The sequence below is a fragment of the Leptinotarsa decemlineata genome, unplaced genomic scaffold, assembly GCF_025532065.1.
Source record: "Leptinotarsa decemlineata unplaced genomic scaffold, Ldec_3_MD MMD2_P_RNA_scaffold_6, whole genome shotgun sequence".
In the NCBI taxonomy this organism is placed as follows: domain Eukaryota; kingdom Metazoa; phylum Arthropoda; class Insecta; order Coleoptera; family Chrysomelidae; genus Leptinotarsa; species Leptinotarsa decemlineata.
In genome coordinates this window covers 11,010,935-11,037,855 of record NW_027412533.1, presented here as the reverse complement: position 1 = coordinate 11,037,855, position 26,921 = coordinate 11,010,935, and the positions used below count along the sequence as shown (strand labels likewise).

The window sequence follows — 26,921 nt, the reverse complement described above, 5'->3', positions numbered from 1 at the left end:
TTTTTTTCTTATAAGTTCTCATCCTAAAAGCAAGTGATATTTCAGTAAACTGCATGTTTGTTTGAGCGGGGTAAGTTGTAACATGTTAAATTTTGCCCCGAGCAGTTTGTTACAATTCACCCCGAGCTTGATTTTATAAGAATTACCTCGGTAAATTTTAAAGTAAACATCAATACACTAAAATACGTATATACTGTGATCAGGCAATGTGCAATGACTAGTTTGTGTCAAAAAAGCGAAAGCTTCACCGGTTTGTGATAGTAGTTAATCGAAGTCAAAGTGCTAGATCAAAATTTACCTACGTGCTCAAAATATTAACCATCTCAGAAATAAACATAACACCGATATATAGCGATTGGCTGCATAAGTGAAACTGGCACTGATAACATTCCCTAGAAGCCCATGCATGATGCGGGGTTGCCAGAATAAACTTTCAGGAGATTTTGCGACTGTTACACCTTACCCCGTGTTACAACCTGCCCCGGTCTCCCCTACTTATCTCAATTATTAGATATCAATCAATAAAAAGTTGTGGTTTAAAAACTACACGACATAGGTACAGGGATGATTCGGGTATCCCAAGGGGTGCTTTATATATATCTTTAGACTCCCTCTTGATACTGATTTCAGAGACACCCTAGAATTGTGACGAATTCGATGTTTTCCCCACTCTCATTTGAAAATATTTACCGGTATTGCTATTGAATAGCCTAATACTCATTGAATTACTCACGCAACAGAAGACTGACCTCGTAGAAGTGAAAGTAACCAGACGATTAGTAACTGGTAACAATGCTGAAGTGACATGTGGATGTCTTGTGAGGCAAATATACTATTCCATCATATACAATGAATACCAATACAATTATTTTCAAAATATTGGTTATTATTATTTTATACTTTATCACTCATTCTAATGGTAAGTTTCGTTATCTTATTTTCACTAGGTTACTGTGGTAGACGATCATTGAACTCTCTCCGCAAACGTCGTTCATAAAGTGACACAATTTTTTATTCAATGTACATTTTGCAATGACGAAATTATGCAGTTAATGATACTGATACTGAGATTCAGTTTTCTGGATATTTAGAGATATATACCTGAACGAAACTGCATCACATGAAAGTACTAGTGCTATAAACACCGCTGTGAAAATATTGAAAGTTAGTTCATTGTTTATGTTAACTAATGACATTCTATAGCGAAAAATTCTCCAAGAAATATTATTTGACTTCTGTTGATATCGTCATTGATTTTTTACTTGAGAAATTAATTGACAATTTGAAAAAAAATGCCTACACATTATTTTTTGCTATCATTCTAGGAATCACACAAAATTCCACTTTTGAGGGTTGTTGTTTGTATGGAGATGAAATCAAATTAATTTCACTCGCTAGATGGAGATTTTTGTTTTATGCATTCAAAGCGTTACTTTTCATTTTTGGGGGAAGCACATCACCAAAAAACTTGAGAAAACAGAAAAATGAATTTATATTTGTCTACTTTCAAGGTGAAACCTCTAAACACCTAATAATAGATGAACGTTTTCGCTATAAATATCAACCAGGTATCACTTTGATCCATTCGATCATACAAATTTTACTACTTTAATATTTTTTTATTATTCACATTCAGGATTTCAATATGTTGATACTTCAGAGAATGAAAAGTTAAAACATCTGTTTGATCATCCTGATTGATCATCATGTTTCCTGATTGTCAGATACTTGGACTTGAAAAAGTACTAAAAATGAATGTGTGTGGATTTATAAATTATGAGAGGAGAATGACTTTGTCTTACTATATAAGTTTATCGATATTTTCTGATTGAATAATACCTATGTCATCAAAATATCACATTCAGTGTTTTATATACGAGTAAAAGCTAGAAAAATTCCTGGAAACAGAAATTTGGTGACAAAACACATATCTTCATTTCATCAGTTCGGACTTCCATTGTCTATCACCTTCAAACACACATATCTTCATGACATTTTTTCCTATATCTACATTTTCACACAAAATTATTTCGTCTTCATATGAGTAGAAACATAACACATTATATGCATTTCTTGTATACAGTGCTTTTCAGATAAAAGTATCCACCTTTAATAACTTTTGTAATACTGGTATTTAGGAAAAATCCAAAAACACGTCAATTTATGTTGGAAGGGGCAAGCATTATGGCTTATTTAAACTTACTGGAAAAACCACCCCCTCACCCCTAGCATCATTCCTTTTTTTTTAATTACTTCTCATATTTTTTATGTAAAATTTGGATACTACTCTTTGAGCTGATTTCAAAAATGTATAATACTTGTAGGTTAAAATGCCTCTCTGACATTGCTTAATACGGCTGGATTTAATTGTCGACATTCATTTTCTATCCTCTCTCGTAAATCATCCAGAGATTCTGGTTGGGTAGCATAAACTTTTGTTTTTAAATATCCACAGAAAAAGAAGTCTAGGGGTGTTAAATCCGGTGACCTAGGTGGCCACTCTATCATCTGCCCTCTTCTACCTATCCAACGAGCGGGGAATGTTTCGTTTAAAAATTGTCGGACAGGCATAGCATAGTGTGGGGGAGCCCCGTCTTTTTGAAATACCAGTAAATCTTCGGAAAGGTTATCATCATTTTCTATTATTGTTGTAATACGTGGGTCAACCCCTTACCTGAGAAACTCAAGATATGATTCACCATTTAAATTTCCGTTGATGAAGAAAGGTCCGACAATGTGGTCACCTAGGATACCACACCAAACGTTTAACATTTGGGGATGTTGTGTATGGAATTTACGCATAATATGTGGATCACTTTCAGCCCAATATCTACAATTATGCCTATTTACTAAGCCATTTAATGAAAATGAGCATTCATCAGAAAAGCAAATATTGTTTAACAATTGTGGATTGTTATTGATAAATTGCGTCATTGATTCGCAAAACTCTAGACGACGATCAAAATCATCTTCATTCAACTCGTGCACCAACTTAACTTTGTATGGGTGGTACTTGAATTTATGTAGAACTCGGAAAACTGTAGAAGACGGAACACCGATCGCTCTACTTATTGTTGACAACGATTGGGGTTGTTGAGCCTCTAAGCTGACTTGCCCTAAAATTGCCACTTGGATTACTTCGTTATTTACGAGTCCCTCTCGCTTATGCACTTTATTGCAAACAGACCCTGTTGTGGTAAATTTCTCCATCAGTTGAATTACATACTTATGAGTTGCATGTCTTCCGTCATGTAATTCGTTAAATATTCTAGCAGCAGCTCTTGCACAATTATTATTTTGGTAGTATAAACCTACAATTTCAATTCTTTCTTGCAAAGAGTAAACCATTTCAGCGAAACAAAATAAATAATGTATCAAAGTACACTATCAATAGTGACTACAAATTCTAGTTGACAATGTCAAACTTTAATAAAAAGTAGAGTTTTTTGTTGTTTGGATTTTTGAAGTAGAATAAATAGCACAGTTGAACAGATTAAAGAGTTTGAACTGTTGTACAACCCATTTTATTACAGGCAAATAAGGTGAAAGTAAAAAATAAGTAAAATTTGTGCTATTAAAAGAAAAACATTTGGTGTGGTATCCTAGGTGACCACATTGTCGGACCTTTCTTCATCAACGGAAATTTAAATGGTGAATCATATCTTGAGTTTTTCAGGGAAGGGGTTGACCCACGTATTACAACAATAATAGAAAATGATGATAACCTTTCCGAAGATTTACTGGTATTTCAACAAGACGGGGCTCCCCCACACTATGCTATGCCTGTCCGACAATTTTTAAACGAAACATTCCCCGCTCGTTGGATAGGTAGAAGAGGGCAGATGATAGAGTGGCCACCTAGGTCACCGGATTTAACACCCCTAGACTTTTTTTCCTGGGGATATTTAAAAACAAAAGTTTATGCTACCCAACCAGAATCTCTGGATGATTTACGAGAGAGGATAGAAAATGAATGTCGACAATTAAATCCAGCCGTATTAAGCAATGTCAGAGAGGCATTTCAAAATAGATTATACCATTGTATGGAAGTGAATGGTACTCATTTTGAATGCTTATTGTAACTTCATAATAAATAGCACAGTTAAAAAGATTAAAGAGTTTGAACTGTTGTACAACCCATTTTATTACAGGCAAATAAGGTGAAAGTAAAAAATAAGTAAAATTTGTGCTATTAAAAGAAAAATTGTTTATCTCATAAACTAACCACTTTAACCTACAAGTATTATACATTTTTGAAATCAGCTCAAAGAGGAGTATCCAAATTTTACATAAAAAATATGATAAGTAATTTTTTAAAAAAAAGGAATGACGCTAGGGGTGAGGGGGTGGCTTTTCCAGTACGTTTAAATAAGCCATAATGCTTGCCCCTTCCAAGATAAATTGACGTGTTTTTGGATTTTTCCTAAATACCAGTATTACAAAAGTTATTAAAGGTGGATACTTTTATCTGAAAAGCACTGTATAAATCTTGTTACTCAATCCTTGAGTTTTCAACAATATGAATAGAAAATTTCTATCTTGAACTATTGCTACTAATAAATTAAAAGACAAACAAACTTATAAATAAATGAATAAATCAAAAATAAAAAAAAAACTGAAAAATAAACAAGTTGAAATGTATGCTTTCTTTTGACAAGATATCACTGCCACAAAAAGCCTGAACTACAACTCTATTTAACAAAATCTAAATAGGGTATGGAATTCAAATATTTGCCTATTAAGTACTCTTAGTCAATATGTTAACTACGAGTACTCAATATTCGAATATGTTGGTGATAAACTGGTTGTTAATGCAATAGCTGAAGAAACATGAAAAAATCATCAGCACTCTCCAATCTCATTGAATATTTCTCGTATATTTAGGTCATGGCGGACCTAAATATACCATTACTGAATTTACAAATTTTTTCAGCAATACAAAGATGCTTTTTATGCAGATCTAGAGGTGAACTGGGGAGCTGTAAAGATTCCTTTTCGGTAAATGTTACTAAAGTGGAAAATAAACAAGAAATTGGGATAGAAACCATACCGTGTGCCAGTGGTTGGTGCGGTAAAATCGTCGAAAGTGAAAATTCTGCCAAGGAAGGTAAATAATTGTCTATTTATTTATTTATTTATTCATTAATTCCCACCATCTTGTACAACATGCACTCGTATAACTCAGAACGTTACCCACACTCAAATTCCAAAGTAGAGATACAAAATAATGTCAAATTCACAGATTGTTGAAACCAAAGAACTGTTATTCAGCCTATTTTACTAACTGAACAGTGTACCTACTTTTCCTATTCGGATATACATTGACAGTACAATTCCGAGTTTAAAGTTAAAATTCTGAGATAATAATTGAAATTTCACGATTGAAATGAAAATTTCAAGATTGAAATCAAAATTTCACGTTTGATGTCGAAATTTTACGTTTGAAATTGAAATTTTGAGTACATAGTCTGAATTTCGATATTTAAGTCTCAATTTTAAAATTAAGTTCGGAATTTCTAGATGAAAGTCGAAATTCACAGTTTTAAATCGAAATTTCGAGTTTGAAGTCTAAATCATGATATTAAAGTCTCAATAGCAAGTCAAATATCCAAGATAAAAATCGAAATTTAGAGTTAAAAATCGAAATTTCGAGTTCAAAGACTAAATTTTGAGATTGAAGTCTCAATTTAGAAATTCCGATATGAAAGTCGAAATTTAGATTTATAAATTGAAATTCCGAGTTCAAAGTCCAAATATCGAAATTGAAGTGTTAATTTCTAAATTAAATTCGAAATTCCGAGAAGAAATTCGAAATTTAAAGTTAAAAATCGAAATTTCGACTGTAAAATAAATCATTGTCACTTCCTGACAATAATAAAGATTGTTTACAGATTAACTATGAATATTTCTGGGGTAGACTGCGGTTGTGTAATGCGAATTTCAGATTTCATCAAACCCCAAATAAAGTAAAGCTGTTGACCTCGACCAGATAATTTTCTCGAGATAATTCATCTAGTTGAAGCTGGGATGATTCTGCAATGTTACATGCCTGACGGACTGCGAATAGCCATGATGCTCTTTAGGTGGCTCGGGGAGTTATTAACATTGCCTACCCAGGGCACGAGGCTAAATGACCAATGCAGTCGATGCCGATGACATCCAAAAAAAAACGAAGGCTGTTATATCAGGTCATGCAGCTGGCCATTCTAGGGTACAAAGTTTACTTAGTCACTTTCAAATCAGCTATTCGTAATTAAGAAATACCTCTTCTTGCTGAAACCTGATATTAGTTGAAGACTTATTCGAGTTTGACACCTGGAGCGAGTATAATATAATATTTTTCTCAAAGTTATACCAACAGTTTGTTTGCAGATTTCTAAAACGAATATGAAACTGCTAATTACTCGGAAACGGCTAATTTTTCCAACAATGAAAAACTATTTGATGAAGAAATGAAATACTATTAAATGAGTCATCATCAGACGTCCTCTCTATCTGAAAAAAAAGTTGATAGCGCTTTCTCGGCGACGAGTGACCCAACACTATTGCAGACTTTAGGTGTAAAGTAATTGATTTTTTGAAAATATGAAAGAAACTACCTACTTAATAACTGATATTTTACCAGAGGTTAGGTATAAACTGATTAAAAGATTTAAAAAAATAAAAACATCATTAAAGAAATTTTACCAACTCATCGAATGGACATGTTAAACTAATTACAAATTAACTCATCAAAAAAAGCATGCCAAAAAAAAAGATGTAACAATTCTAATTGGTCATTCAGTAAATTTTGCCAATAATTAAATTAAATAATTTCCACACATGCCAAAAGATTTAGTTTCAAACCTTTCTATTCCAAATGTGATACGTTAGGCTAGTGGTTGAACTCATGTCTCCACATCGAAGAAATTACTGAATTTCACTAGTTCGGACTTCCATTGTCTACTATAAAATGATTTGAAATCCCTGAAACAACTCAAAAAGAAGAATTAAAAATGAGATAGCTGAAAATAATAATTATATTAACCAAAATAAACCTGAAATGAAATAATAGTGAAATAAAATATGGTTCCATATTATGAAGGTGTCGTCAACACATCTCAACCAGATATATATATATATATATATATATATATATATATATATATATATATATATATATATATATATATAAACAGAAGTTAATATCGGACATAGCACTCATGAAAGTGGCAAACCATAGACACGTGTTTCGGGCTTTTGGCCCATCATCAGTATGGTGCAGCCAAGTGTAAGGATGGGCAACACTTGGTTACCAAAAGATAGAAATACAAATGCACGGAGCCACCAACAGGAGCCAACCGCACACTTGTGGTTTCGGTTGATAGATCTCGTGTTCACAAGAAAACTATCAAAATCACCACGGAGGCAGCTATAGCTATGTGTCTATGGTTTGCCACTTTCATGAGTGCTATGTCCGATATTAACTTCTGTTTATATATCAAGACACTCAATAACTTTCATATTTGTATAATTTCCTGGACCCGGATGTCACGCAGGTAGCTATAGCTGCCTCCGTGGTGATTTTGATAGTTTTCTTGTGAACACGAGATCTATCAACCGAAACCACAAGTGTGCGGTTGGCTCCTGTTGGTGGCTCCGTGCATTTGTATTTCTATCTTTTGGTAACCAAGTGTTGCCCATCCTTACACTTGGCTGCACCATACTGATGATGGGCCAAAAGCCCGAAACACGTGTCTATGGTTTGCCACTTTCATGAGTGCTATGTCCGATATTAACTTCTGTTTATATATCAAGACACTCAATAACTTTCATATTTGTATATATATATATATATATATATATATATATATATATATATATATATATATATATATATATATATATATATATATATATATGGAGTGGTTTGAAACTCTCTAGCCATTGAAGAAGCCCACAAGAAACCGCGAGTCTGGTTGAGATATGTTGACGACACCTTCATAATATGGAACCATGGGAATACTGAACTAGACGCCTTCCTGAAACACATCAACAGCGTGAGACCTTCCATCAATTTCACAATGGAGAAGGATATCCACAACGATTGCCATTCTTAGACGTTTTGGTGAAGAGGACCGACACTAAGTGGGAAACATCTGTATACCGAAAACCCACTCATACGGGACAGTATCTGAACCACGAATCCAACCACCATCAATCGACTAAAAGAGGAATCATCAAGACTCTATTAGACCGTGCTTTTGGGCTCTGTAATACGAAGGAAGGTCTCGAGAAGGAACTAGACATCATCAAAAATGATCTTCAACGAAATGGCTACTCCAAAGCGATGGTAGAAAAGACTTTGGCTAGAAGACAGCAGGAGCCTCGCAAGGAAGAGAAGCCGTCACAACCAGTGCTTGCACTTCCCTACATCAGAGGATTATCAGAACCTGCTTCAGATCCGGTAACACTATCCGTAGCAGCCTCACGAAAACCAGGCCACCAAACGCGGACTGCGATTCCAAGAATTGCATTTACCGGATACCCTGTGAGTGCGGAAAATCCTATATTGGTGAAACTAAGAGGCCATTGAATGTTCGCATTGCCGAGCACAAGAAACACACACAGCGAGGGGAAACCAGCAAATCAGGAATAGCAGACCATGTTTGGACCCATCAACACAACATCGAGTGGTCCCAAGCTAAGATCTTGCACAGAGAGGAACATCGGTTTAGGAGAAAATTCAAGGAAGCCGCATACATGTTGTCCAACAACGTATTCAGCCATCATCAAGCGAAAAATGGCCAACTCCCGCCAAAACGGGCATCTCCCACAGAACCAGTGAAGCGGAAAATGGAAAGCGGATATAAGTGAAAGTACTCGAACGACCTATAAATAGTCATCTCTCGGAGGAATCAGTCCAGTCATCACCCGAAGACGATTGTAGATACTAACAATCGAAACGTCGTGAACTAACGTGACTTGGAATCTCTTCACTTTTTATTTTCTTTCTTTTTTCATTTCTTTATTTTTATTTATACAATTGTTCTATTTTCACTTGTATTTTATTTCACTATTATTTCATTTCAGGTTTATTTTGGTTAATATAATTATTATTTTCAGCTATCTCATTTTTAATTCTTCTTTTTTAGTTGTTTCAGGGATTTCAAATCATTTTATAGTAGACAATGGAAGTCCGAACTAGTGAAATTCATCATGAAACATTGTCAATCACCTTCAAACAGAAGAAATTACTGCTGATTTTTTTCTTTGGAAAAAGGTTTTCCCGTTTGGTCACTATAAAGTTCGAGACAAGACGAAACGAGACAAAAGACAAGAATATCCAGTGATGTCGGCATCACTATCTAAATGATTTACTCATTGTTTTGTTTTTTCATTTTTTGATATCATTTCGTTTTTTTAAATAACTCTTATAAATATTGTTAATCATATCAAGCCATGTCAATCTGTTGATAGGGATGGTCAATAATTCGAATTATTCAGAATACGATGTTACAGTTTTAGATTTGATGATAGGAAATATGAAGAGAATTGAAAAATTACAGAAAGGGTGTTCCATACCTATTGAATCGTCTGAGTTTGAAAGAGTGATTTTTAGTAACTGGCAAGTAACAGTACATTTTTTTTCAGAGTACGGTGTTGCTACTCAAAGAATTTGTCTCCAAAGGGGTCCGTCTGATAGCGAGGATCGTTGTGCTTATACCAAATGGAACTATAAACGAGTTTTGATGTGTTTCTGTAAAGGAGATTTGTGTAACTCATCTCCAGGGATCAAAGTGAATCAATCTCTTTTATTTTCACTTGTTGTAATTTTTTTCATGAGACTGATTTATTAAAAACCCAACGAAAATCTCCCAAACTGTTCATTACATTTCTCCGTTCAATATATTTGTTGGTGATATCGAGTCTAGATTAATGATGACTTTTTCTTATATTCAGTTGACTGAAAATTATTCACTGTTTTATTAGTTCTAATGATTGCAAAAGTTTTATTCTAAATTTAAATATTGTGGCAAAAACTCCGTCAGTTTTCTATATCGAGGGTACCAGTGCCATTTCACAATCAGAAATAACAAATTTTTCGGTTAATTCGAAACAACCTCTCTTGCCAAAGAATAGAAACATAATTATCACAACTTCGACGTCAAAGAGACACTTGTAACACATCATATCTTTTCTATACATCAAACATTTCGATATTTTTTAACCTAAATGCCCACAATATCGAATTGTTAAAATGTTTTAATATAAATGATGGACAAGGTCGCGAAGTCAAGATTTTTGTAATGAGCAACCGAAAATAAGTTGCTGGTTTACTAGATATGGAGTCAGTGATGTAGGGTAACAAAACGGGGCGAATAAGAGTGCTCTGTTGATTATTATGGAATTCAAAAAAAATTCAAGCATGACGACACAACACATTTTTAATATGGGCTTTGATGAAGTCTATGAATCCGAACATGATATTAATACCGCGAAGGAACGTTTTTTTTTAGGCGCAGCAAGGAAACGAGCATCAATTGTCCTTGAACATTCAGTCATTAAGACACGAGACTGATGAACTATTGTTATTGTAAGCTGAATATGAATATCCGGTTGAAACCGAAAGAACCACTATTTCTATCTCAGTATAGCATGATTTCAAATTATTTTCGCTTTAACTCAGTTGGTGGAGGCACCCTTGCTTTAGTTCAACGGTCGGCAAGAGGCGGACCGCGATCCGTCAAATATTGTAATGAGTTATATGTATACCAAGTATAAATTAATACGTAGCACTCCATGCACTCATTAACAATTTGACAAAAACTTTCCTCTTGGCAGTGAGGCTCGCAAAGAAAAACTTATGCATATCTCAGTTCTTGCAAAAAAAACACGAAATTACTAGTTAGTTGCATGAGCGAGCAAAAAATCCACAGAAGCAGCGTTACGTATGTACTGGACGCTTAATAAACACCAACAACCATTTTCAGATTCTGAGAATCCTACATTCTCAGAATCCTACATTCCATTATAAGCGAGAAGTAATACACGAAAAACAAAAATTTTAGCTGCTGATATTGAAAACACTCTTCTTGAACTCTTGCAAAAGGCACCTTGCTACGCCATAGTACTTGACAAATCATGTGATATTGTTGATGATTAACAAACGTCTATTTTCATAAAATTTCTTGATATTGAATGTCACATTTTTAGGAAAGAGTTACTAGCAATATTGCCGTTGAAAGGTAACACCGGAGGAGAAGATTTATTCAAGGTCATTGATGAGTTTATTACTAAATCTAACATTAGTTATGATAAAATGATGTTGCTTTCAACTGACGGGGTCCCAGCAATGATTGACAAAGAAAAAGGATATCTTTGAAAAAGATATTGCAAGACAAGAATTTGTTCATTTTCCGACAATTCTTGAATATAAAAAGAACTCTGAAGAAGACATTGCCGTGTTTATAAAGTTTTTGGCCGATCTTAGAAACGAATTTGCTACAGGATTCCAAGACTTTGCAGAGATACACAAGCTATTCGTTTCTTAAATCGCCATTTGAAGTTGATGTAGCAGCAGAATCGACAGATGTGGCTGCGAAGTTGTTCAATCTGTCAAAGGCATCCCTTCAAATAGAGATAATTGATTTTCAAGAAGATGTGTCTTTGCAAATGTATAAAACGGTACCCACTGAAAAATTTTGGGTCGAAATGTCCCAGAAAAATATGAAAATTGTGAGAAACTAGCTTTAAATTTGGACACCATATTTGGCTCGACATACGTAGGTAAAACATATTTCTCAAAGATGAATTTTTTGAAAAACAAATATCGTTCGAGATTAACGAACGCCCACCTAGAAGACACACTTCGAATTTGCGAGAACTAAACTGGCTCAAGACCGTCAGTATAATTTCTCACATTAATTTTAGGTCTTGTGTTTTATAATTCAGAATTTGATTTGAAACCAACATGATACATAGGTAGCACTTAATTTTTATCAGTTGTTTTTTTCTGAACCTCGTCAAAATTTTCCCACAGAAATCCGGACCCCACCTAAAACTACTTGCCGACCCCTGCTTTAGTTAAAGATCATCTAAGTTCCAATTTCTTCAAGGTTGATGAATTGGATCATTTAATTATCTGTTTCTGTTTAAAATCTGTTTTTCCGTTAACCAGCTGTCGCACCCCTACGAACGACAACCCTCAGAAGTAGAAACTTGTGCGAGCTAAGGATTAACGAGGTCTTACCTTTTGAAGTGTGATTCCTAACACGGGTTAGACTATAACAAGTGAAAATCGATCGTTCAGGCTGGGGCTTGAACCACCGACCAACACGTCAGTCAATTCGAGTGTGTGAACAAAACACCCACGTCGAACGCCTGGCGCCAGACTAAGCAGGCATAAGGATATTTATCAAACTTCCACAACATGCATCCTTGATGCATCTAAGCCATTTTGTGTAATTTATCCTTCGAGAGCAACGTCAACAAAAAGTGACTCTTCAGTAAACACAACTATAATAAGTTAGCCCAACTTTTTGAAGAGTCTGACTGGAACAACGTCCTACATTTAGAAAACCCCCTTAGTGAATTCTATAAATTACTTTCTGTGAATTTCAATTGTCCATTTCCATTCGAAATTTAAAAAATAAAACCAAAAAACCTTGGATTACAAAAGATATAAAAGTATCTGGAAAAAATATGCGAGCACTGCATCACATTCGAAAACATGGAAATATCGATAATACTGATTTCACGAACTATTTCAATAAGTATAGGAGTATATATAGAAAAGTAATAAAAAATGCCAAAAATATGTATATTACTTCAAAAGAATTGAACACTCCATGAATAAACAAAAATAAACATGAAATATTATTAATGAATTGAGAGGAAAGCAAATGGCTGAGTCAAAAAAGCCAACTCTTAACTCAGTGGTTAAAATGTGTCACATTCAGTTCGTATTTGACTGCGGAATGAGAGTATCGCGTTTCATAGTCACATGTTTGCCGCATTATGCAATGGATATTTACGCGAAAATATTATTTAAGCGAAGTTCCATTATCAACTTTATTGAAATTCATTTCCATGTGAAAGGCATTACGATTAGTAAGATTGAGTAAAAAAAATGTTTGGAACGGGAGAAACTAATCCATATTTCGTGAGAATCTACGAATTTTATCTAAGGTGAATCATACTTGTATTTTTTGTGATTTTTATTCACTTTGATGGGATGGGAAAGGTATACGCGGGTAAGTGTGCGCAGTATTCAAATGCGTATACTTACCCCATCGAATAAATAAGAATATGTTTAGCATTTTTTTATACAGAAAGTCTAAACTCAAGAGCAGATCAATACAGCTGAAAAGTAAATTGAAGATGGATTTGCGAAACGAGAAGCAATAAAAATTGTTGAGACCGATGAAAGTATTTCGAGAAAACGTTTGAAACTTCACTCTACTGCAACATCTATGGGAGGATTTCAATCAACATTCACTCGTGAACAAGAGGTTTCAACTATGTGTGATGGCTATTTTCTATCTGAAAATATTGTCAGATCTTCAGGAAGGAATTTATGGGCATTGCAAAGCTAGTGAGGAGATGTTTTATGGTCTCAGTCCCAACGCATTGAGGAAATTGGTTTATGCTGAAGCAAATAAAATGCAGAATAGTTTTGATGAAATAATAAAAATGGATGAAAAAGACTGGGTCTATGGGTTTATGATACGACACCTCGATTTAGTTTCAAAGCAAACTACATCTACGAGCATGGCAAGGGTCATTGGTTTCAATTAAGTGCAAGTAGAAATATGTTACATACATTTGAAAAAGTGTAAAGAAAAATCTAAATTTTCTCATGGTGGAATATATAATATGGATTAGACTAGTATCAGGAAAGGAAAGAAAAATGTTAATAAAATTGTTTTCGGAGAACGTTGTCGAACTATAACCGCTGTTTGCTATGTCAGTACAACTGGAAATTACGTGCTACCTGCATTAATTTTTCCTCGAAAAAGAATGAAGGGTGAACTCATGTATGGAGCACCATCTGGTTTTATATTTCCAGTGGCTGAAACATTTCAATGACTATACTTCACCATCGGTCAATAATCCTGTTCTATTAATGAATGAAAATAATTCAAGTCACATCAGTCTGCAAGCTACCTTGTATTGCAGACAGCACAACATCGCCGTACTTACATTTATAGCTCACAGTAGTCACAAATTGCAACCTTAGGATAGAGCTGTCTACAATCCTCTGAAAAATCAGTGTGCAATTAAAGCTGATAAATGTATTGCACAGCATCCTGGTAGATCTATAAATAAATACCAAGTGACTTTGATTTTCGACAGAGCCTTTAAAAAATTGCTACTGTAGGTAACGTAGCTTCAGCATTCAGAGACACTGGAATTATCCTTTGTACAACAATCTGTTTACAGAAGCAGACTATGCACCATCTTCAGTTACAGATATATTTTGTCCGTCTGCTGATGTTGTCCCTCTACTTCATGTTCTATAGATATAGTAAAAATTCAGAAGATGCAAAGCCATCAATCTGTTGCAACTCTTACACAAGAATCAGTTGCTTCTACGTCTTCCAGAAACAGAAACACAACCAACTAAGAGACTGTTGCTGAAGGGCATCAACAACCAAGTTCACCACTACCTGGAAAACATAACATCGAAACTATAGTTCTAATAAACAAAGCCATTGAATAATTGAACGCGCTTTCTTATCTAATGATCAAGATAGAAGAATTGCGGACGAAACAAATTATGCCGCACTGACATTTCGAATACTCACGAGTCTGATATTGCTTCAGTCACTTCCTATAAGCCCATTACTGATAGCAACACACATTCAGACACGACGAAAAAATGTTAGCAAATCGGAAATAATAGCTAATAGTCCGCTTGAAAATCTGTTAGAAGAGAAACAAACGGATATCGACCAATAATCTAAGAAAGTTAAAACATCCAAAGTTGAATTTGGAAACAAAAAGCATGCCAAAGAACAGAAATGTAAAGGACGATAAAACCACAGACATTAGAAAAGTTAATCTGCAGAACAAAAGTAACTACTAGTCTTCGTTATGTCGAGAAATGTACAGAAATACAGCTGAAGTGCGGATCAAGTGTGAAATTTGTAAGTTCTGGTGGCACGAAGCCGGCACCAGTTACGAGATAGGCTTATTTAGGTACTTGTAATCTATGTATAGTAGTAGGTAAATGAGGATTCTGAAATGCGTACAGTTTGTCGGTGTTGTGTACACTTAACCGAATGAGTGCGCACAAATAGAACTGTGACATCCTGTATATAGTTCATTAGTGTAGCACTCTGTACATAGCACTTTTATATATATCATCTAGGAATCGAGGAGCAGTATGTCCAGGTGAGCGAGAGAATGAAGATCGGAAAATAAGGAGTTGTTTCATTTAAGTTGAATACATCACAAGTGGCGACGAGTGATATTCTGAGTTATAAAAAGTGCAAATTCATTTTTTTACGCTCAGCAGTGAACCCCGAGTCGATAAAATGACGGAATCTGTACAGTATACGGGACATATTCAGGAATTCAATGCTGCTACGTCGGATTAGTCGATTTATAAACGTCGTTTGAACAATTATTTCACGGCAAATAGTATCAATAAAAGTGAACGGAAACGTGCCATTCTTTTAAGTTTATTGAATGAAGAGGCATATCAATTACTATTCAATATGTTCATTCCAGAAGAACCTGAAACAAAATCTTACGAAGATATTGTGAAATCTATGGACAATTATTTTCAACCGGTAGTGTCTGTTTTTGCGTGTCGCGAAAAATTTTTCGAAGCACGAAAATCAGCCAATGAATCTCCAAAAGAGTGGGGTGCAAGACTGCGATCATTAGTGGCAAATTGAAAATTTTCTGGAACTGATGAAATTTGTAAGGCTTTAGTAAATCGTTTTATCATCGGCTATGACTCTGGTCGAGTGAAGGATAGGCTTTATGAAGAAAAAGAAACATTGACTTTTGCTGAAATCATAGAAATTGCGTCTTCCAAAAGTTCGGTTGTACAAAATTACAACAGCACTGTCAAGATGGAACCAGAAATCTACTACACGAAGAATAAGTCCAGATCTTCTGAGCACAAGAAACCTCTTTCATTCCGAGTGGCATCGTCAAGAAAAAACAGCTGTGAAGACAACAGTCCAGCAGGTACGAGCGGCGGCAATTCGGGATCAGGAGGCGGCGGCTCAAAGAGGGGAATCCGTATCAATCCACCATCACATTCCAAATGCTCCGTTTGCGGCCGTAAGAATCATAAAACAGATAAGTGTTCTTATAGAAATTGTAACTGCCATATATGTGATAAAAAATGGCATCTTGCTCCTATGTGTCCAAATAAAAGAAATGCAAATTCATTTAAAGAATTGAATGAAAGTAAAAATTACTTTTTAGAATCGGAAGACTATTCTCTTTACTTTGGAAGCAAAAACCAACCCAATTTTTATAAAACTTTTCATAGATAATAAATTGTTCACTTTTATTTTGGATACTGTAATTTCTCGCACATTTTATGAACAAAATTTTGAGGAAAAAAATTTGAAAACAACTGACAAGGTTTTTAGTTTGTATAATGGGGACAAGATTGTACCATTGGGTTATTTTGATTGCAAGGTCATTTATCAAGATAAACAATTTGATTTAGATATATATGTCATTGAAAACGGTGGCCCACCGTTACTAGGGCGCGATTTTTTCAATCAGTGCAATTTGGGCATTTCCGAATTACATTTCCGGACTTACCCGATGATTTACAATTTTTGATTGGTAAATACAACTCTCTTTTTTCTTCTGGACTGGGTAATTTCAATAAGGGAATCATGTCAATAAAATTAAAATCAGATTCAGTTACTCCAAAATTTTTCAGAGCTCGTCCCTTACCTTTTGCCATTAAAGGAGGGGTGGAAAAGGAACTCCAGCGGTTAAATGATCTTGGAGTAATCCAACAGGTTCATTATTCTGAGTGGGCATCTCCTATTGTTCCAGTTTTGAAAAAAGATGGTACTATTAGGATATGCGGAGATTACTGTGAATTCTTTCATCGAAATCGACCCATTTCCTCTTCCAAAAATGGAAGACCTCTTTGTCAAACTACAGGGTGGAATACATTTTACGAAGCTTGATCTATCAAATGCGTATCAGCAAATTTGTTTAGATGAACCATCAAAAAAATTGATAGTTATATCTACCCATAAGAGTTTATTCCAATATAATAGGGCACCGTTTGGTACTGCAAGTATACCGGGAAAATTCCAAAGAATATTGGAATCACTTTTACAAGATTTAGATGGTGTTGTTGTCTTTCTGGATGACCTCTTAATCACAGGTAAAAATCGCAATGAACATATTAGAAGGTTGGAAGCTGTGTTAGCTAGATTGGAAAATGCGGGATTGAAATTGTCGTTTAAAAAGTGCGAATTTTTCAGAAGTGAAATATCGTATTAGGGCTACGACATAGATAAAGTTGGTCTGCATACTTCTGAATCGAAAATTCTAGCCATAAAAAACGCTCCAGCTCCTCATAATATACCTCATTGAAATCTTTTTTGGGATAGTTGTGGAATTGGCCGCGGTGGTAGTGCGTCCGACTCACGATCGGAAGGTCGTGTGTTCGATTCCCGCTTCGACCAGATATTTTTCTCGACATAATTTATCTGGTTGAAGCTGGAATGATTCTGCAACCGTGTTAGGAATCACACGTTAAAAGGTAAGACCTCGTTAGTCCTTAGCTCGCACAAGTTTCTCAACTTCTGAGAGTTGTCGTTCGTATGGGGGCGGCAGCTGATTAACGAAAAAACAGATTTTAAACAGATTTTAAACAGATTAATCAACTATTATGGAAAATTTGTTCCAAACCTTGCCTCTGTTTTGCATCCACTGTATAACCTGCTCAAGTCGAATTCAAGATGGGAATGGTGTGATGAATGCGAATTCGCATTTGAAAAGGTTAAACAGTTGTTGATGTCAGCACAAGTATTGGTGCATTATGATGAGAATTTACCATTACGTTTAATAACGGATGCTTCAGATAAAGGCCTGGGTGCTGTGATCACACATATAATGTCTGACGGTTGTGAGAAGCCTATTGCTTTTGCCTCGAGAATCTTGTCAGAGACTGAAAAAAATTATTGTCAAATGGAAAAAGAAGGTTTAGCAGTTATTTTTGGTCTTTGCAAATTCAGTAATTATTTATACATGAGAGAGTTTTCGCTAGTCATTGATAATAAACCTCTGATGTATATTCTTCACCCAAAAAAAATATTCCACAGTTTTCTGCAAACCGACTTCGCAGATGGGCTTTAATTTTGTCTAACTACCAGTACAATATTGAGTATGTGAAATCAAAAGACAATCACGCTGATTTTTTGTCTAGGGAACCTTTACCTTTGGGTGAAAATAGTTTAGATGAGGTAGATTTAAATTTTATCAGTTATTTTTCTGACAATGAAGATTTTCCTATTGATTTTCTTCAGATTAAAGATGCAACACAAAAAGATGAAACATTAGTAAAAATCATAAAGTATTTGAAATTAGGTTAGCCCAATGATTCATACAAATTAAAACACAAGAAAGAATTCAAATCATTTTATAGAATAAGGAATGAATTATCGATCGAATCGGATTGCTTACTATGGAATAATAGAATCATAATTCCAACTTCTTTGCAAAAAATATTTTAAAGAGTTTACATACTAGTCATATGGGTGTGGTGAAGATGAAAAGTCTTGCACGATCATTTTTCTGGTGGCCAGGGCTCGACAAAAAAATTGAAGAAATTTGTTATACTTGCGAAAGTTGTCTGATGAAAATCACCAGATAAATCTAGTTTGACTTGTTGGCCATGGCCGGAACAACCTTGGTATAGGTTGCATTTATATTTTATGGGTCCATTCAAAAATAAGTATTTTTTAATAGTTATGGATGCTCATAGTAAGTGGTTGGAAGTTTTTCCGATGTTTTCTATTACCTCAAGTTTGACAATAGAGATTCTAAGGGGTTGTTTCGCGCGTTTTGGATTACCAAATCAGATCGTTACAGATAACGGTACATCTTTCTGTTCTCAAGAGTTTGAGAAGTTTTTAGTTCAGAATACTGTAGGTCATATTACGACACCCCCTTACCATCCTTCCTCTAATGATGCGGCGGAGAATTGCGTGAAAACAATCAAAACGGCTCTTTTGAGTGCTCTGGGTAAAAATAACCAAACAAATATCAATTTTGTTCTCAATAACTTTTTATTCGACTATCGCAACACTCCTCACTGTACTACAAAAAGTAGTCCTGCCAAATTAATGTTTGGAAGGAATTTGAGAACTCGTTTTAACTCACTATTGCCAAATTCAAATATGGTTGTAAAAAATCGCGTCCTAAAAGCACAAAATAAACAAAAATTATATTTTAGAGGTAAGACAGTAGTGAAGTGCGTTCCTGGAGAATCGGTGACAGTGAAAGATTATAGAAATGCGGGTAAAGTGATTTGGGTTAGGGCTAGAATTGTCAGGAAAATTGGAAGGTCGACATATATAGTTGAAGTACCAGAATTGAATAATATTAAATGGAAGCGACACATTAATCAGATAAAAAACTTCATATCAAAGATGCTATATTGCCTAATGGAAATTTTCAGAGTTCAACCGATAACAATACAGTTCACGATGTTGAAGTTGTTCCAAATACTGCAGACTTTTCCACTTCTCGTGACACGAACTGTTCGAATGAAAATGTAATCTCGCGACCAAAGCGTACGGTTAAGCCACCTGAACGCTTAACTTATACCTGAATATATAATTGACTCATATTATAATCCATATAAATGTATATATTTTTTTTAAGGGGGGAGATGTGACATCCGTATATAGTTCTTTAGTGTAGCACTCTGTTGTACATAGCACTTTTTTATATATCATCTAGGAATTGAGGAGCAGTATGTCTAGGTGAGCGAGAGAATAAAGATCGGAAAATAAGGAGTTGTTGTACATCAAAGGAAATGTTGACCAACAGTGCGTCAACTGTTTCGGCGGTCTATACACGCGCTCTACTTTTCAATATGCGTTTAGTTTATTCTAGGCATTCGAGAGCGGTATAACGACAGAGTAAGTCCGGCCGTACACGGACCACATATTTGCAGTTGTGGCAACCACAACATTGTGGTCACGTTGACTGCATTTTGCGGTTGACCCAACCACATTTTTGTGGTCGACTTGCGGTCATAGAAACCGCACTTGCAGTTGAGGCAACTGACATCAAAAATTGAATGATGTAAGACCAATATGAGAAAAAGTACACCACGGTGTACTTTTTCTCATATTGAAAGTTTGTGGTTAGTGTACGGCGGATGTCGCGATGACATCTCGACGGAGATCAGCAGCAAGTTGACTGCAGACGTTCGTTTTGACTTTTGTAAACGCCCGTGTACGTATAGTACAATATTTCTTATGGGCGACTTGGGTTCGCTGGAACGCGACTGCAATTGTGTGGTCGATCCGATCGCAAAATGTGGCTCGTGTACGGGCGCTCTAACGTTCATTTTATTTGAAAATGTCGCACGATTGGTCAGAAGATCAAGTTCTAAATTTGATAGAACTTATAAGGGAACATTCAAATATATGGAATCCCGAAAATGAAGCTTATAAAAACAAAAATTAACGAACTGACGCATTTAATATCATAGCGACCGTTCTAAAACTATCCTGAGAAGAAATTGAGAGGAAATGGAAAGTTCTGCAAACCCAGTTTAGGCGTGAATGTGCAAAAAGTGTCACAAAATCTGGCCAGGGAAGAAATGAATTATACGTGTCTCGTTGGTTTGTATATAAGCATTTAATGTTTTTAAAAGACAAGTATACACCAAAACATACAAGAGATAGTCAAGAACATGTAAGTAAACTTTTTTATTTCTTTATAATGACACGTATTATTTTATTTCATTCTGTCTTGCCAAGGCAGTCTTCCATGACCTGAAAAATAATGTGCAAATTGTTCTCTAACCTCCTGAGCTACTCTGGTGGATTTTCTCCCAATTCTATTTAAATGCTTGAATGTACATGAAGGTTCTGGTTCGTCTCGCCAAGATCCATGAACCAAAATGCCCGTTGAAATATCTTCATTGTCATACGTTCCAGGAAGAGCATAACGGTCCATGATTGTTTTAGTATTTTGTAAAAAATTATGTAAGTAGCAACATGTAAGAACAATTATTTCAGCAGTAGTAGGTTGCAAAAGCAAAGGCTTTCGCAAAACTCGAAATACCGACGACATAACGCTAAAAGCGTTTTCCATGACTCGTCTTGCTCGCGATAATCTGTAATCAAATGAGCGTTGGAACGTCCCCTTCGCATGTTCGCCGGGAAATGGTTTTATTAGGTTCTCCTGTAGAGGAAACGCAGCATCGCAAATGAAAACAAAAGGTGTTATTCTGTTCTGTTATCCCGGCAGGTGGTACATTTAAAGTTCCATCATTTAGTTTCCTCGCGAAAAGGGTATTTTTAAAAACTCCACCATCTGATATTCGTCTTTGATAACCCACGTTTACGTATAAAAATCGATACTTTGCATCTACTACTGCCATAAGGACAATACTGAAAGTGCCCTTATAATTATAATATTCGCTTCCACTTCTAAAGAGACATTGTAATACGACGTGTTTACCGCCAATGGCTCCTAAGCATTGAGGAAAATTCCAAAAGTTTTCATAGTCATCGGATAATTTGAGGCACTCTTCAGGTGAATCTGGTAACTAAAAAACAAAACAAAATTAAAAAAAAGATATCCACTTAAGGCCACAATTGTTCAATAAGTTCCTTATTACCTCCCAACGTCTAAATCTGTACTCTGCATATTTTTAGTATACTAATACTATAGGCTTGTATACTTTGTTTCAGGACTTGGAAAACACACAATACGAGGATTCATCAGAAACCATCCTCACTGAAGGTTCCTCAAGCACTCTTCAATTACAGCAAGCAGAAACATCTCATGACACTGTGAATCAGTTGGGAACAATAACAAAGAAAAGTTCTGGAAAGCAGTTGAACCCTTCGGATCCTCATGATATTGGAATAGAGTCAGAACCGTTCCAACGAGACACCGTAAGGCAGTTAGTCTCAACAGGAAAAAAACCTCGGGTAAGCGCCCAAATATGTCTGATCCTCAAATGGATAAAGCTTTTAAATCAATAAAAACACTTACAGAATATCGAAAAGTAAGGGATAACTTTGACGTATTTGGGGAATACGTGCAAATAAATTAAGAAGGTACGATGCATTTCTTCAAGCTGATGTAGAACATAAAATTAATTGCGTTCTCCATTATGCTGATATGCGAATACTTTATCATTCACAAGGCAGTTTACTCCAATTACAACGAATTTGTCACTACGAACTGTATCACCTGTTTTAAATTTGCGCTCTTACGCATCAGCTCCATCTCCTTAAGGTGCGTACAGACTAGAGCATTCGGCCCGAAGGAGCATGCCGAGGCAGAACGAATGTTCGTGCGGACAACTTTGAACGACGCACAGAACAGGTGCGGAAGAGAGCACCCGCGCCGCATGTGGCAGCATTTGCCCCATTTGTAGCCGCTCATAGTGTGCTCAGTCTGTTTGCTCTTGGAGAGAAAATGGATCCATTGGGTATAGCTAGTGCTTCGTTTACTATTTTACACAGTATACTAACGAAGAAACGACGTAAACGTCGACGATGGTCATCGCAACTGTTTTTGAACAGAAGTCGTCATAGTACCCTAAACAATAAGTTATTGCTGGACGATTTATCAGGTGAAAGAAAAAATTTTTAGAACTTTACAAGAATGGCAGAAAATGACTTTAGATTTATTTTGGACAAGATTAAAAGCAAAATTGAAAAACAGGATACACACTTGAGGCGGTGTATTAGTGCAGAAGAGCGATTGGCACTGACTTTACGTTTCTTTATCTCAGAAATAGTGCCCGAAGTTTGTCAGGCTATAGTTAATTGTTTCAGAAAACACATAAAGATAAGTAAAACCAAAAGTTAATCAGTGACAAAATGTATTCACGTAAAGCACCGCATTGTAACTAAACTTCAAAAGAATTATATCTGACCCTTGGGAATAATCGAAATGTTTCAAATTCTTTTTTGAAACACTCAACATTGACTTATGAAAGCAGTCTTTGGTCACCATCAATCTCAGCATTGTAACTGCTGAAGTAAACAGGTAAATCAGGTTGAGGCGTGGAATGAGGGGTGGATGATCGGGATATGGATGTTTGCGAATTAGAAGTGACCGGTGAAAGTTGGGAGCTTGAAGAAAACGTATTTACGGGAGAAATAGTCCTGCCTATAAAAGATGAATAAGGTGTGGAATGAGGTTGCGTGAATATTTGTGAATTTTATTGTAATGACGTTAGTTGAGCTACTGGCTGTGTCATAACCCGATGTTGAGTAGTTTGTACTGGTTGCTGAGGGAATACGACAGTAGGCTGCGGAGGAAATATTGTTGGTTGATCATATTGATTCTGATCTAACTGAAATAATATATTATTTATTTTGTGTCGAGCAATTGAACGTAGCCGAGCGTCGAAGTTGCGAATTGCATTTCCAACGTGGGTACCAAAGACTGCACAATCATCTGACACGGGAGTGGAAGCAGATGTAGACGCCACTTTTTTTAAATACCCATACATCTTGAATTCTATGAAGCACTCAAAAGTTCAGGCCTATGCAGATGATACGCAATTGTATACCAACTTAAACATCTACAACTATGGAACTATTCAAAACCTCATCAATTCCGACCTACAAACCATTTCTAATTTAGCTGCGCAACATAATCTAAAATTGAATAGGAATAAATGTCATTTGATGCTTTTCGGTAATAAAAAGAATAGGGCTATAGTCGCACATCTCACAATTAGAATTGAGAACACCATACTTCCCGTTATGAATTCCATTAAAAACCTAGGTATTATTTTTGATTCTGAACTAAAATTTGATTTGCATTTGAATAATTCGCTTACAAAATCGTTTGGGACTCTCAAACTGATTTATTCAAATAGATATTTTTTCAGTCGACCAATCAGGAAACTTATCAGTGAGTCGTTTGTCTTATCACGGTTCAACTATGGTGACATTGTGTATAGCAATCTTTTAAGTAAATTTGATTTAAATCGGAAACAGAAAGTACAGAACTTCTGTTGTAGACTTGTCTATTCTTTAAGAAAATTCGATCATGTCTCGAGTAAAATCAAAGAATTAAATTGGCTGACAATGATCAATCGTACTAATTATAATCTTTGCAATTTTGTGTACAAAGTATTGAGTTACAAAATTCCCACACCACCACAATAAACTGATTCCTAGGTCTATGCTACATTCATTGGATGTAAGATCAAAAAATAAACTGCATGTCCCTCGTCATAAGACGTCACTGTTTCAGAGGTCGTTCACTTATCTCTCCATCAAATTCTACAACTCACTGTTATACAATTGTATGCAACTTTCGAAAGGAGAGTTAAGAATCATTCTGAAAAAACACTTTCTGAAAAACACTTCCTGAATACCAACAGGAACTTGAGTGCCGTGTCCTGAATTTACCTTTAACCTTTACTTAGCTTGTCACAATATGTCATCTAGATACCTATGATATAAATTATTATTATGTGATGCGTTTTTTTCATCGTGTCTTTCTCTCTATTTATCATTTTAGTTGATTAGAATTGTACATTTTAGGTTAACTGTAAGAGTGGCCTTTGGCTAAACTGTACCTTCAGCAATAAAGACGATTTATTATTATTATTATATGCCTCAGAAACCATTGGATTTTCGGCAACTTTCCTGCGTTTAATGACACATTTTTTGGGAGACTTAAATGCTTTCTTTGGGGTATTTTGGTGTGTGGTTCCAGTATCAATTACTGGTGTGAATTCAATCTCGCTGATATTTTCTGACTGTGTGTTGTCAAGATCGTCACTGATACTTTCTTCTTCCTCAATCTCGTTTCCCTTAGAAGCTGTTGCTAAACTCTGAAAAACAAAGAAAAAATGATGGAAGCGACAGAAAAATGCTCAAGAAATACAATACACACAAACAATATACCTAACAAGTTTCTTAATTTTTTTTCTTTTGTTGTGGTTTCCATCGTCACCAGCAGAATGGGAAGAAATCGCTCAACAGTTCGAGGACAAATGGAATTTCCCAAATTGTTTGGGCGCCATTGATGGCAAGCACGTAGTACTACAAGCCCCTAAAAAGAGCGGCGGCGTTTTTTTTAATTATAAATCTTAGTTCAGTATCGTGCTACTGGCCATTGTAGATGCCGATTACAATTTTATCTATGTTGATATTGGCTGTCAGGGACGTGTCTCTGATGGAGGAGTATTTCAAAATTGTGAACTATATCAAAGACTAACGAACAATGCCTTAAATTTTCCTGCTCCTCGAGCACTTTTTGGAAGGAGAAATGAAGTTCCGTACGTATTTGTGGGTGATGCCGCTTTTCCGCTAACGGAAAACTTAATGAAACCTTACCAAGAAACATACGTCAGAGGATCGTCAGAAAGAATATTTAATTACCGACTAAGCAGATCAAGACGGATAGTCGAAAATGCCTTCGGTATCATGTCCAGCGTGTTTCGAGTTTTACGCAAACCGATGCTTTTAGAAGCAGACAAAGCAACATTAATTGTAATGACTGTGGCTTGCCTGCACAATTTTTTGCGTAGACGCAAATCGTCTAGAGGAATATAGACTCCTGTTGAAGCTGAAGATGAAGAAATGGAAGGAAGCACAATTTCTGGAACTTGGCGGAACGATAGAGATGAAAGAACATCCCTTTTACCCCTTAGAAATGTACCCCGAAGATATACCTGCAATGCTAAGGCTGTAAGGGACGAATTTAGAGATTACTTCATAACATCTGGGGCAGTATCTTGGCAAGAAAAATATGCATAATCAGATAAAGTACACGTATGAACACAATATACGAATAGCTACTTATTTATTTATTTGTTAACATACCGCATTATATTTTATTTACATTAAATTGTACTTACGTCTGTTGTTTTCCTTGGTTCATTATCGTCTAGGAATTTGAGGGCTTCGAATGCAAACCACTTAGACTTGTATATGTCATCAGTACCTAGAGAGTGCGTGATTAATCCTTTATACTAACAAGATAGAATCAAATTACCTTTTCCACTACCCAATGATTTTTTAACTCGTGCCTTTTCCCGTCTGTACGAACCCTTTAAACTATCAACCTTTTTTTTGTACTTCATTTACGTCTCTGTCGAGTACCGCTGCAATTTCAGCCCAAGCGTCCTCCTTTTTTATTCTATTGAAATATGATTTGTGTTTGGCTTGCCGTAACATCGGCCGTGATTAATATTCTTCAATTAGACCTAAAACTTCTTCTTGCGACCACTCCATGTTTTTTACTGTAGGTATGCAACGCACTGCACAACGCATACCCGTCCACACTGAGCCATACGAGCGCTGCCTCGCTTTGATGGACCGACAACTTTTGGATCGGATTGAGCACATGTGCCGCACAACCTGAGCATGCCTCGTGCGGTGCGTGCCTCCGTCCACATTTGAATGCTCGTTCTGCCTCGGCATGCTCCTTCGGTCCGAATGCTCTGGTCTGTACGCACCTTTATACATCAACAAGCATGCAACATCCTTCTGATCAAGATATTCCAAATGAACATAGCGTTCCATCTCCTTATACATCAACAAGCATGCAACATCCTTCTGATCAAGATATTCCAAATAAAGATGCCTTTATTCACGCCCTACTTAGATCCAAAACGGATAACTCTACGGATATTTCATAAAAACTATGTTACGTTCTTATATGTTTTTATTTGATTAAATAAGGAAAAAATAAATTGTTTTATTTTCTTACCTGAA

At 35.7% G+C, this 26,921-nt stretch overlaps 1 protein-coding gene across 1 annotated transcript; it reads left to right on the top strand.

The window, feature by feature from the left end:
• The first annotated feature begins 733 nt into the window (after nt 1–733).
• Nucleotides 734–9,862, top strand: rtv (QVR superfamily protein rtv). The gene is made up of 3 exons (XM_023174033.2): nt 734–919; nt 4,934–5,107; nt 9,634–9,862. The coding sequence occupies exons 1-3, from the start codon at nt 850–852 to the stop codon at nt 9,837–9,839; spliced, it is 450 nt and encodes a 149-aa protein (XP_023029801.2). The 5' UTR covers nt 734–849; the 3' UTR covers nt 9,840–9,862.
• The last annotated feature ends 17,059 nt before the right edge of the window (nt 9,863–26,921 follow it).

Bases quoted from the DNA above. Each gene is read 5' to 3' on its own strand.
- rtv (XM_023174033.2), top strand. From the start codon at position 850: ATGAATACCAATACAATTATTTTCAAAATATTGGTTATTATTATTTTA. The intron at 920-4,933 runs GTAAGTTTCGTT...AAATTTTTTCAG, and splicing joins CTTTATCACTCATTCTAATG to CAATACAAAGATGCTTTTTA. The intron at 5,108-9,633 runs GTAAATAATTGT...ATTTTTTTTCAG, and splicing joins TGAAAATTCTGCCAAGGAAG to AGTACGGTGTTGCTACTCAA.